Consider the following 13,711-nt stretch of genomic DNA (forward strand, 5'->3'; position numbering starts at 1 on the left):
GCGGGCCGCCCCGCGCTGCCGGCCCGTGCGCGGCGGGGCCCGGCGGGCGCGGCGCTCAGGCGCGGGCGGGCGCCGAGCCCCCGCTCCCCATTGTTATCCGCGCCGCCGCCATCTTGAAATTGTTTTTCCCCTCAAGAGCCGAGTTGAGGATAAGTGGGCGGAGCTTCCTGGGTGGCGGGCGACGTCACGGGCGCGTCGCGCGTCACGAGCGCTGAGCGACGCGGGCGCCAGCCAATGGGAGGCGGGCGAGGCGCGGAGGCGGGAGCCCGCAGGACACGGCCGGGGGCGCATTTAAAAGGCAGAGGGGGGACGAGGGAAGGGGCGGGGCGCGCGGCATGTGGGCGGGGCCTGAGTGTGAGTGACGGACGCAGGCCCCGCCCAGCACTGAGGGAGAAGGGCAGAGCCCCGCCCCGAACGCCATGGAGGCCGCGGGGCTGCCTGCTCCCCCGCCAGCCTCCACCTGCCCCGCTGTCCTCGCGGCCCCCGGGCTCCGTCGCAGCCTTTCAGTTCAAAACAACGACGAATAAATTGAGTGAGGAAGAGTTGAGCACTTCAAGCTGATTAGACGAGAAAGCCACAGCACTTTAAGTTTCTTTATTAATTTTACATCATAATTTATTCAGTTCTTAATGTAATGCATACTGCATCTACAGTTACCTTTCTGGAATGGACAGGTCTTTTGCACAAAAGAAGTCACAGTGCTGGTTCAGGAGCACTACAGGGCTGCTTCTGAGGCCCCGAGGCAATACTTGTTACAGATCAAGAGGGAAGGCCGGGGGTGCTGAGAATTGTCACCAGCCCCACACGCAACACGAGCGGTGAAACTGAGCACTGCTTGGGAGGAAGGAGCAGAGAGAGACAGAGACAACCAACAACCCTGGCCAGCAACAGCCCTGCAAGCGCTGGGCCCCTGCCTGGAGCCCATCTGAACAGATGCTCAGCGCCTTTTACATCCCACACGAGGGAGCTGCCATAGCTCCATGGTTAGCACAAGCACTGCCGAGCCAGGTCACATTGACTTACAGTTCTAGAGGAGGTTAGTGGGTTAGCAACATCTGCACCAACTCCCAGCGCTGAGGACAAACAAGCAAAGTCTCCAGCATTTCTAAGATGCCATGTGCCAGTAACCACCTATGAACACTCATGTTTGCTCCATCCTGAGGAATCTCGAACTAAATCCTTTCCCTCAGACAGAGCAAGTTCAGCTTTTGGAGCCCATCCTCTCCAACAAGTGCAGTCCCATCAAACCCACCTTCAGGGGCCCAAAGGGCTCTCAAACCTAGTTCACAGGAGCAACATACAGTAGTAGTAAATAGCCTTGGAGGAAAAAGTAGCTAAAAAAACACCCCAAAATAGTCATTTTAACATTGAATTGAGACCCCCAAGTGAGAATGCAGGATAAGAAGTAACATTTAAGTTGTCTATCCGCTTTGGAAAGTCTTAATTTATTGTAGTGATTACTCAAGAAGCATACACTAAGGTATCAAAAAAAGCTATAACATGCAGACAGGAGACCTTTTCAGGTGATCTAGCAGAAGCAAATGTAGTTTTTACAAGTCAGCTTTAATATAACACTACTTAAAAGCTGATAGCAGATCTTAAATTCATTTTTGATGCTTTGAAAGAACATGTATGCACAAGAACTGTCCAGGAATTTAAGGCAATTTGCATTAAGATCAAAAATACTGATTAGATTAACAGCTTTACGTTGTGCTCAGAATTGTTAGCTGGCTTGAAACTATTTATATTTACTTCATCTCAAAGGACTGAGAGTCATAAAAAGCAGCTGCTCCTTGATAAAAATACAGTCCTGAGAACAAGCTGGTAGCAATGCTTAGGCTATGACATCTTCCATGTCAGAGTATAAGCTATTTTGGCAGTAAGGAGCAGTATCTACCAGGTGTTCAACAAGCAAAGGCATTCTAAACATGCATTAAGCTCCCAACACAAGTTGGAAATTACTTCCAGTATCTTGCTTACAATGGTTTATTTGCACACTGCAGAAAGAGCAAGAAATCCTGCTAACATAGGAACAGGCAGCAAAAGATGTTCTATAAAAAAATCCAAAACTTTTTAGTAATCTGTTAGATATTCTGCAAAGTAATTGAAACACTTTCTTCCCCACCCTGGGAGTTATTTCCCGCATGATACCTATGACCTACCCCAAACAACACTGGAGTGTTCATATTCAGTGCAAGAAGAAGAATTTCAGGACATTTAATTCACTCTAAACAAAAGCAAAAGCTTATCTATATAGACATCCAAACTGCAACGTATTTGGTACAGTGTAATGAAGTTACAGAGATTTAACCCTCAGAGGTATGCTCTTGTAGTGATCACCTGCATTCCACACCAAAAAAAGTGTTTGAAACCGTGTAATGTAATATTATAGACTCAACACTTAAAAAATTTATTCATCTGGAATTGGAACTCCCTAACATTCACAATATAATTTAGGATGCATTTGTTACATGAATAGAAGATAAAAAGACTTGAACAGTTTCACATACCAGTAAAGAGATTCCACATGCTCCTTCCCCATCTACAAATACTGACATCTCATTTTTGTTTTTATTTTTATTTTTTTTCTTAGATATTAATTTTGACTTATGTATCTGTCTCTCCTGTTTCTACAGGAGCAGACATACAGTGATAGCAGTGAGAGGATACGGGACACTGTCCTATCCAGTGCTTGGACCCTGGAAGGAGTGGACCTAGCTATGAAAAGTTTGACAATGAGCTGTAGATGAAGCACTTCTCAGCAATTGAGGCAAAGCTGCACTCAGGAAAAGAAAAGCCATATAGTCACAGAGAAAGGAAAGCATCAGAGACGGAACAGAGGGGAAAGGGAAAAGAGTCTAAATATCCCAATAACCCTTCAGCTTTTGAGAAGGACTAACAAAATCCACTTTCTGTGGGATTAAATGCCACATTAACATGACCTACTCCAAATCCTAGATCATTTATTAACGCCAAGTCGGTTTTAGTCATGGACAATGCTCATATTCCATAAGACCAGCGAGCCCCTTCCTTCCACCCCTTCCTCTTCCCCTCCCTCACAGAAGAACAGAGTTGGATTTTGAAGTTTAGCTACTAGTTTTTCCACACATCCCATCAGGGTTGGGTTTTTTTTTCCCCTTTCCTCTTTGAGGGGAAAGGGAGTGTCAACTACATCAACCACCTTGAGCATAATTATCAAATTTTAAGGGATATAAAGACACTGGTGCATTTAGGAATTTACATGTCTGTAAAAAAAACAAACTAGTTATAAAACTGCATTTAACATCTAGCATCAAGATTTTCATCGTTATTTTTTTACTAATTAATATATTAAATTAAGCCATGGTTTGAGACTGTCAAAGTTCTACTAATCTACTAAAAAACAAACAGACAGAGTATTTAAAACCAAAATGAAAAAGGTTAGTTATGTTACATTCCAAAATCCACAGCCCGTTATATTAAACACATTCTTTCTACAGGAATGATGTTTTAAAACAGATGATTGCAAAGATTTTACTGCTAGACACTCCATTACATTGGATAGTGTAACTGGAACCTGTGGATGGCGAGATTTTGAGGTCTGTCCAAGTTTCAATGTAAGGTGTCCAAGGTCCTCTCTCAGAACAGAGTTTGGAAAAAAATTACAGAGCAAGTTCTTATGATGTTTCTTTTTTTTTTTTCTTTTTTTTTCAATCTCTTCTTGGCTTTCTGTTTCTGGGTGACCTATTCACAGTCTCCTCCTCCTGAAAGAAAGCCATTTGTGTCAACATCAACGAGATCTAATCCAAGACTGCTTTTAAAGAGAGATCAAGAGGAGAAAATCTAAAAAATTAATACAGCAATCTACAAGACACTTAAATTCTAATGCAGAAATCAAAGTAACTTCTCAAAGTTACTCAAAGTACTGTTATTACCCCCTTCCTTTCCATGCAAGCAAATACAGGAATTCTCCACCTTTCACAGTGGATGGCCATTATTTGCTAAGTGTTTAACACCTCCCACTGCTGTGAGAATCCTTTAAGGGTTTAAGGGACACTCCGCTCCTTTTCAGGTTAGCCATTTATGATAACCTCACACTTATGCTAGTGTAGAACTCTTAAGAAGTCACATCCTGACTGCATTCAAAACAAAATAAGCTTCTTACCTCTGGAAAGTGGTCTGCACCACACAATGGCAATATGGGCACTAGGGCAGGGCCTCAGCCAGGCTTCCTGCTATGCTTAAGCTGGACAAAGTGATTCCAAGTCTGCAAAATGACTGAATTCTCTCTATTTCTAAATTAGAGTGGGGGAGTCCCCTGCCATTAGGAATAGTATCACACAAGCGAGATTAAGACTTCAGAAAGGCTGTGTAAATTATACTGATTTAAGAACAATTCAGATAATTTGCTTTAAAGATTAAATGTTTTACCTCTGATGCATGTTTCCTGTCTTCCTCCTCCTCCTCCTCTTCCTCCTCCTCCTCTTGACTAGCACTTCCTATATCAGCATCACTTTTCTGCTTCTCTTCTAAAGGAAGGAAAAAAAGTCTCATTCATTCTCTTTCCTTAATAATAATATTGCTGGCATATAATTTTAGATAGGAAAATTCAAGCTGCTCCAAAGATCATCTTGCTTACCTAGCTTTTCATCATTTGTTTCTTCTTCTTCCTCCTCCTCTTTGTCCCCCTTGTCTTTTTCTTCCTCCTTCTCCTCATTCATCACATCAGGTTGAGGAGCATCTGTCTTTTTGTACTCTGCAGCACTTGTCTGCTTCTGGGAAAAAAAAAAGTCAGTAATTTGTGAAGTTAGGACATGTTTAAACTGAGTGCCTTTACTCAGTTTCATACTAGCAAAGGAAACACCTACCTTCCCAGAGCAGCAGAAAAGGACAACAAGGAACACTGGCAAAGCCACAGTGAGGATGTAGACTACCCAAAGCCAGGGACGTTCTTCAGCAGCTGCCATCATCTGGCCCACAACTCCAGGCTGTAAAATGAAGTCAACTGTCAAAATCCATCCTATACAGCACAGTTGGTTTAGTTTCTCTTAATGACGACACTGATATTCAGTAGTCTTTATGTAACTTTGAATATAACTGTATTTCATATCTCAAATCTTAAAGCTAAGCAATGTAAGTATTTCTCCATAGCCTATAAACTAAAAGCTAGAATGGCTTACATTAGCAGCACAGTTGAGCTGTATGAGCAGCCTCATAACAAAGTAGCAAGTCCTCAGTGTCAACAAGTACTACAGTACAATTAAAACTGACGTTCCTATGGAGTTTACCATAGTCTCTAGCCTTGCTATACACACAGTAATGCATATTTCAGTAGAAACTGTGGGAGAAAAGCAATGTTCGTGTTAGAGTCAGCAGCAGACAACTAAGCTTTTATTTCTCACCTCAGCAGCACCATCAGCTGCCTTTTTCAGTCCCCATCCATCATTGGCCCATTCATCAGCCACAGTTCTCTCAGTACAGATAATAAAATTGTCAAAAAATATGTCAGAAGTCATTGACCACAGCTCAAGTCCCACAGCACTAAAGGGAGTCATCTTGAAAGGCTCCAAATCTTCAAAGAAATCCGGATTTGGAATCTTCCTGGGTTTCCATATCCCCTAGGAAAGACGGAGACATTCCACCATTACCTAATACCATAAAGTCTGCACATTAATTTTCATTCCACTTTGAATCTGAGAGACTAATTCACTCCCCGTGCACCAATGAAATGTTTGAGGGCAAACCTTCATGCCCTGCAAATATCTGGACTACAGAAGCATTAAGCTTAGCAAGAAAGCAGTTTGAATCGCTACTGCCGATGGGTTAGATCTGCTGAAATTAAGTTATACCACTTTTTAGAAGAGAACCGCTCAGTGCTCAACAATTTACACAATCAAAACCAACCTGATAGTTCACATTATCAATCATAGGAGGCTTCCATTTGCCTTTGTAGTTGGGATTGTCGATCATAGGTCGTTGCCAGGTACCACAGCCAGGGGCTGACTCACATTTGGGATTTGCAATCTGAGGTGCCTCCCATTCACCATCCATATCCTCATCCCTGAGAACAAAATGCAATTTTGAAGTTCATCCCTCATATTCATACAGAGTAAGACTTACATGACCTCTGAAAAAATTACATTTCTAGACTAAAATGGAGATAGTGGAACTCAGTATAACACAAGTCAGCACATATGGACATTGCAAGGGAAATAAAGATTTCAGGAAGGGGCTTGCCACACAAACTCAAAAAAAGCCAGTCACCGATAAAAACTTCTCAAACACTGTACACTGTTTGTACACTGGGACACTCCTGTCCCAGTCAGCTTACAAATTTCAAATGAATGGACATAGGAGAAAGCAAGACTGCAGGATTACTTGGATCAACTCTGCCTTCTACTTTTGAAGTAAGGAAGCCCAAGTAATAGCTTTGTATCTGCTGTCATTTGCAAAGTGTAGTCAACCTACCAATCCTCTGGTTTCTCAGCATCAGGGTCTGCTACATATTCTGGCTCATCATCCAGCCAACCCTCTGGTTTCACAGCATTTTCATCAGGAACCTTTGCAGGAGCATCTTCATCCCTTTAAGATGACATGTTATATATTAATACATATATTTAAATTGTAACCTAAGTGATTCTACGCACTCTAAACACACTAACTGCTACCAGTCAGCTTTATTTTAGACATTTAAGTGCAACATCATGATTTAAGAATGGAGCTGACTTGCTATCTACATTACATGATGTGGCCTCACAGCACAGCTGTTCTTTAGTCGGAAAGATAGTATTAAATGTATTTCTTCAAACCAGCCTGGAAAAAGCTTATTACATCAAGTATATATTTCAGTGCTCACTGCAAACATGCATCTCAACTTCATCAAGTCTATAGACAATTGAGCACAGATTCAAAGGCAAAAAAAAAAAAATCAGCATCAGTTTCTAATTTAGGTTGTCAGATATTTCAGTCTCTTTAACCAATTACACAAGCTATAAGCATCTTATTCTTATCCCCTGAGTGAATTATTTTTGAGCTAAGCCAGGATGAAAACATAGTTCAAACGTTTCTGATAGTTTGCTGTGGTAACAGCAGTAGTAAACAGTATTTCCTACAGAACAGGGATCGTGCCTGCCTTCACCTACCAATGAGGTAGTTCACCTGCCCAAACTACTTGTGCTTTGATCACACAGGTAAAGTTCAGTACCTTCTGCATGTCATCCAAGAAGAAATTTTTCATAAGAACCAAATTCTGAAGCCAGGCCCTTCCTCAGTTCCAACATCTCGAACAACTTACCAATCATCTGGTTTAACAGCATCTGGGTCAGGAATTTTTGGTCTCTCATCCCAGTCCTCAGGCTTCTGGTCATTTGGGTCTTCAATCTCCCGTGGTGGATTCACAGGAGGGGACATATCATTTAATAAATTCCCACTGTTGACAACCACTTGATCAACCAGTATTTCAAAACTATTATCAGGATTCAAGACTGGAATAAAAAAGTCAGTGTAGCCATTGCATTAATATATTTACAGATATACATTATTTCATAAATTACCACTCACTGTTTCAGCAAGCAATCTAAGCTATCATCTGTTCAGAAATTGTTCTTAAATGTTGCTAATAATCCTTTTCCTTAAATCCAATTATAAATAATGATCATATACCACATCTCATCTTGTGAGAGAAAGGATCTGCTGCATGAATCCTACTGTAAGTTTACTAAAAGCAGAGATTTATTAATTACCAGAGCAATTTGACAAGTTTGACACAGTAAGCTTTCCTTTAACAGAGGCATTTGTATCCACTGTCCTCAAGAATGATTCTCCTGTATACATTCATAATCTTACTATTATCACACAAGATTCAAGTCTTTCTTATTCCTTTATCCATTGCTGTCTTCACAACAAGAAGAGCCAGAGATCTTCGAGTATTCCCTGAAAGTTTAGTCATACCATAAAAAAAAATGGTCAGCAGACCAGGTATTACACGCCAAGAATTAATTTTGTAGTTGCAATACAGTAGCACAGCAGTAGCAGTCCACCTGAGTTATGTCCTCTAAACCAAGGTACAGAACTAATCAGCTGAAAATACAAGATGCACAGAGCTGACTTCAAAAATTAAGCCTCAAAGCCATTGTTTCCAAAGAATGGAAGTCTCCTGGGAGACTAAATCACTACTGCTATTTCTCTCCAAGTCTGAAGTCTGGTATACCCAAAGTTATAAGTAGGCAATATTCAATTACTTTAGGTATGCTGCTAATGATTTTGGATATACTCCACATATTCAAATTATTCAAGACTGCTAATAATATTAAGGTCTCGAGTTCTTACATGAGTCATGATTTTTCATAAGGAAAAACTATGCCCTTGTATGTAACAAGGCCAGTTTTTGCATTCAAATTATAAGTATTTAACTCTAGGAGCTGATGACTAGCATATTCAGTTGCTTATTTGGATAATCTCACTTTTTAATTCAAAAAAGAAGGTAGTTTATAAAAAAGCAGAGTTAATGGTCACCATACCCAGTGTGTAAAGGTGGGTCTTCTTATCAGTAAAGTAGTTCTTCAGGTCTGCATCCGGACGCTTTGCATGCTTCTCCTCGTATTTACCAGTCTTTGGATTCTTGTGCCGGAAGATGAAATGCAGTTTGTAGTCCTCTCCACACTTATCAGGGCCAAACATGATAGTGTACGGAGTTTTGTCGTGGAATTGATCCTTTCAAACAATACAAAACTGGAGCTGAAGTGAACTCGAAGTACTAGAGTTAAGCTATTGATCACTACAGGAATCTTTAATTTAAAGTCATACAACTTTTATTACAAACCAGCAACGTACCACACTAAAGCTTGTATCACAGCTACATGCCTTACAAACCTAAGGCCAGAATTACACAGATTCTTGACTTTGCACCTTTGGTCTCCTTTTTTTTCCAGATGAAAATTAATGGCTGTCCAAAAGCTATCAACGAGATGCACTTAAACTACAGTTATCACTAAATAACAATATACTTATCTCTACATAATGAAAAATATTAAAAGCTATCAGTAAAGAACTACTATAATACTGGTAATGAATGGCTAGCTTGTCCAGCAATTATTTCACATAGGGAGATAAGTGCTGGAAATGAACTGATATGTATTGAGTTATATGAGCTAGCCTTTATTTAGGAGTTAACCAGGCAAAAATGTCACCTTTGAACACTGCGAGCAAGTCTATTTGTTCTTGCTAATGTTATTTTGATATTCAATGTACACAAGAGTGGTTAAGAGAGCCTTTGGGCTAGGCTATATTATATATTGGACTACATAATTCTGTTGAATTTGGCATCTACATTGGTAATACAACTCCAATGAGATAGCAGAGGGAAAGCAGAAGAATGGCAAGGGACTTGAAAGAAAGTCTAGGAACATGGCTAAAGAAAACCCATGGGCTACACACAAACCTACAAGGCAACCATGCAGTTAACTCTGACTGAAAAGGCTAAAACACTTAGAGTGGGTAGGAACTGACTGAGGGGAATGATTGCAAATCACTCGCAAGCATTAACTAATTGCAAGCATTAACTGTACTTTTAAGTCCTTGCAGAAGGACTGCATTCGAGGGCCATTTACAAAGCACGGCACTTGAGAGGCTTAACATAGGCATCAGCAAAGCCAACCTTTAACAAAACTGTTCTTTCTTTTTAAATCACATCCAGTACCTCACAATGACCTCAGATGTCAAAGTCAACATAACAAATGCAAGGATACTTGCTAGTTATCGGCACTAGTCTGTTTTGTAAGATAATATATTAAATTTTCCTTCTGGGCGGTGCTTCCTATGCAAGTCTCTCCACCTACACTGCCTACTTAAAATACCTCATCTTTGGTCCTAGAATCTAAAGAAATCAAAAGTGGTGCAGACTTCAGCGGGGTGGGAGGGGGGGCCGAAGATTTTTAATATTCATCTTCTTCAAATAAAATAGTGTGAAAATACCAAGGGGAAAGCACATTGGAGATCAGACCCTAAATATACACCACTTCACCGAAGGTGTTTCTTTCCGAAAGAGCCAAAAAGCTGAAAGGAAAAGCATTACTCACCAGGTTCAATTCAGGAGTTTTCGAAAGCAATTTCACATAGGCCCCACCACACTCTATTCCATTTTGGAAGTTTACTTCATACCTAGTTTTGGGCAGAAGTGGAGAATGTTACACAAAAGGGGAAAAAAAAATCACTTTCATAATGCAAGGCAACACTTTTCAAGCACAGATTCAAAATAACACTGTTCAGTTGCTTCGAGTCACACATCCAGCTAGTTTTAGACACACAAATTCTACACATTGAACAGATATTCACAAGGGTCTAACAAACAACAGGAACTAAACTCAGAAGACTTAATCTAAGAGGAAAGATTAAAGGAATTGAGTGCTACTCTAGAAGATCGTAATTTGGAAAAGCATTGTTGAGCAGGTAAGGGACTGCAGTATAGTTTAAGGCAAAGCAAATTATCTTCCCCATAACCACTAGGGCAGACAAAGACAACTTAATGTGCTGGATGACCAAAACCAGAACTGTCAGATCCTAGGAAAGGCCCTGCAGAGTTCTTAGAATACAACACAATATTTACAGATACCCAGGAGCCTGAAAAAGGCAAGATATGTCTGTCAGGAGTAGGCAAAATATGCTTGAACCTCTCTCAATGCCAGCAGCTGTGATCGGTGATCATTTAAATTTTATTTTTAGCACTGTAGCCAAAACTAAGCAGTTGTGCAAAGCAAAGTGACCAATTCATCATGTTAGACAAATATGACTTACTCTTCACTTGTAAAGTGGGTCATATCCTACATTTCAGCCCCTCTTACTGAATTTTTTTTTTTTTTTGCTAGTCTAAGACGCATGCAAATAGATTCTGCTACATCAGTTATGGCCCAACAAGTCTAGACAAACTGCTCCCATTCCATGAGGAATTAACTAAAACAAAGAAAGGAAGAAAAACTGCATCTTTACCACTTTGCAAAGTAGGGACAGTTGACTAAATGCACCAACTTACAGATGGGCATCTCTTATCCAAGAGGACAAGGACTTGGAAAATTAGGAGTGAAAAAAAATCAGTTGGTTGACCATATCAACATAAATCAAATTAATTGAAGACTAGAGACTAGTGATTCAGTCTAGTTTTCAGAGACTACTTTCCTTTTCAGACTTCACCACATTGCTCTTCCTTTAGAGGAAAGGAATCAGACTGTTCATAACTTGACACTGCTTCCCTCTAAGAATTTGTGTTGCTACTTTACTGTTACTTAAATGACATAATGGTAGATAACAGGATCCCATATCCCATAACCCATAACCCTTAGACAACAAAAGTTGTTTTTGATTAACCACCACAGCCCACTATGTCATCACTGAATAATGAACACTGTAATAACAAACACTGAAAATTATCTGTTACTTACTGTATAATAAGGGGTTTGGTATCAAATACAAAGGGCTTTGAAAGTTTGGATGAAATTGCATGATGTTTGGCTCGGGTTACCAGTACAAGCCCCTTGTCTCCAGGAAGCCTCGTGTCCTTCATATCTTGGACTTCCCATTTACCTGAGGAGGAGGGAAAGTTATCTACTATCGAAATTTATTCAAGACATTTTTAACTTGAAACAAGTCAGCATTCTATAATCACATCCTATAAGGTGTTTTCTAAAGTTATTACCATAACATCTTCACTAAACATGTTCAAAACTTAAGTGGATTGATTGTCTAAATTAGGACACTTTGTATTATTTGCCAAGTATATACTTTTTTTTTTTTTTTAAATACAGGAAATATTACCTCATCTTGAAAACTGAAAAGAAAGACTTGCATCTCTCTTTAGAGATGAGAAAGACATAAGAAGTGTCTACTGTTTGGACAAAACCTAGCTAGCGCTTACCATCATATTTGGCAATCTCATCATCTGTATCATCTTTCTTTGCTTTGGAAAGGATCCACCTAGAAAAAAGACATGCACTGGTCAGAAAGACATGTTTTTTTTTCCCCCTTCTCTCAAGAAAACTAATTTCCTTCTCCTTTTTAATCTTCCTACCTACTCAAAAAAAAAAAAAAAAAAAAAAAAAAAAAAAAAAAGACAGCCCTTAGAAGAGATCCTATGACTAAGTCCTAGAGCTATTAGGACTCTCTCCAGGAGTTTTGTTCCTTGAGCCTGGATAATTCTCTAGGATCATTACCCAAGTGTCTTGCTCTTGTAAAAGTTCCCACTAAGCAAATCTCTGGTATTTCTCCATCCTAACTTATTACCTGAAGAAGTTACAGAAAGTATAATTAGAAGATTTAAAACAGTATAGATGCATGGCACACCCCCGCTTCAGCAGCTAAGGATATACTAGTTTAGTTCAGCACTTTAACAGCCTGCATTATGCAGCCACTGTTCTAACCCACCAACCACTGCCATTTGATTCAGTTTTGAAGAGCATAGGCTCTAGGTGGTGCTAAATTTAGTTCTTTGTTGTACATTGCATTCACAGATTATATTTACCCATCCAGAGTTCCTTTATCAAAGGTTTCCGCAAAATAAACTTCACCCGTTGGGACAGGCACCCTGTAGGTAACCTATTGGACAAAAACAGATGTTTAAAGCACCTTTAAAATTATTCCCCCACTTCATAATCAAAAAGCAATAAATGCACATACAGCTCATTTCTCCTCTATACTGGAATTTACTTGAAAAACTCCAGCAGCATAAATATAAAAATTATTTACATGCTGCTACTTATGCCAAGTCATTGTCTTCTTGTCTGCAGCTAAAAGTGAAGCATGTATCTCCTGAAAAGCACACCACGAATTTCAAGTGGATCTAAGTCTTCAGAAAGATAGAGGACAAAAAAGAATAGGAAAGATGCAACTAAATATAATTCCAAATCTTACTCCTGAGCAAGATTTCTTAATTTACAAGATTTTAAAAATGAACAGTAATATCTCCAATCAGACGTGTTTTACCTATAATGCAAGCTAACTTGATTTAAGAGCATGTTCATGCCAAACCTTTGGAGGTGGTGGAGGAGCGCTGCTTTCAGACTGTGACTCTTCTACCTCTTCAATGGTATCATCCAAGTCATCCTCAATATCAACCACATCATCAACATCGTCATCTTCCATGTCAAGTGCCTGGACAGTGAGCGTTCCAAGAGCCAGCAGTGTCACACACAGCAGCCATTTTGGCTCCATGACCTGAATACAAGAGACACAAATTAAAAAAAATTACAGGTCAAACTAGTAAGTCTGCACAAAGTAAGTCGCTCTGATTGTATATGAACAAGTCTCCTATACAATAGGTGAAGTGCCTAGTCTCATCATGAGAGGATATAATCTTACAGTAAGAGAATTAAAGATGATTGACTAGTTGAGATGGCTCTAAAAATCCTCTTGGAGCAGAACGTAACAAAGCAGAAGTATTTAATGCAGAACAGGAGCATGTGCCTAAGATCTGCAGATCACACTGCATAAGGGTCAGAATTTTACTGCTTTTACACTGCTAGAGGCTATGAGCAGAACAGCAGAAATAGACACGGCACAACCTCTACACTCGCAAAACAGTAAACCTATTTCTTGCTTTTAAAAAAGTTTGAAGTGTGCCAGAGAGGAGCTGACACTTCCCTTCAGTCAGACATTTACTTAGTAAGGTCCTTCAAGTGCAGTGAAGCAATCATTCTTCCATGCCTTGTCCAGTATTTTAATTCCTTCTTTCACCCGCAGGACACTG

The 13,711-nt window shown here is 39.9% G+C and overlaps 1 protein-coding gene across 2 annotated transcripts; it reads right to left on the reverse strand.

Annotated features, from left to right (window-relative positions):
* Positions 1-1,278: 1,278 nt before the first annotated feature.
* On the reverse strand, positions 1,279-13,176 carry CANX (calnexin). 2 transcript variants are annotated; one of them, XM_026047481.1, is made up of 14 exons: positions 12,994-13,176; positions 12,488-12,561; positions 11,885-11,943; positions 11,412-11,553; positions 10,056-10,137; positions 8,499-8,691; positions 7,274-7,463; positions 6,448-6,561; positions 5,884-6,040; positions 5,382-5,597; positions 4,848-4,967; positions 4,619-4,751; positions 4,411-4,508; positions 1,279-3,743 (listed from the first exon to the last, which is right to left on the reverse strand). In XM_026047481.1, the coding sequence occupies exons 1-14, from the start codon at positions 13,174-13,176 to the stop codon at positions 3,690-3,692; spliced, it is 1,815 nt and encodes a 604-aa protein (XP_025903266.1). In that variant the 3' UTR covers positions 1,279-3,689. The 2 variants fall into 2 exon arrangements, with proteins under 2 accessions (XP_025903266.1, XP_025903265.1); XM_026047480.1 differs by having other exon boundaries at positions 4,619-4,754.
* Positions 13,177-13,711: the final 535 nt, after the last annotated feature.

This window comes from Nothoprocta perdicaria, unplaced genomic scaffold (genome assembly GCF_003342845.1).
Source record: "Nothoprocta perdicaria isolate Ctin4 unplaced genomic scaffold, notPer1 scaffold_5, whole genome shotgun sequence".
In the NCBI taxonomy this organism is placed as follows: domain Eukaryota; kingdom Metazoa; phylum Chordata; class Aves; order Tinamiformes; family Tinamidae; genus Nothoprocta; species Nothoprocta perdicaria.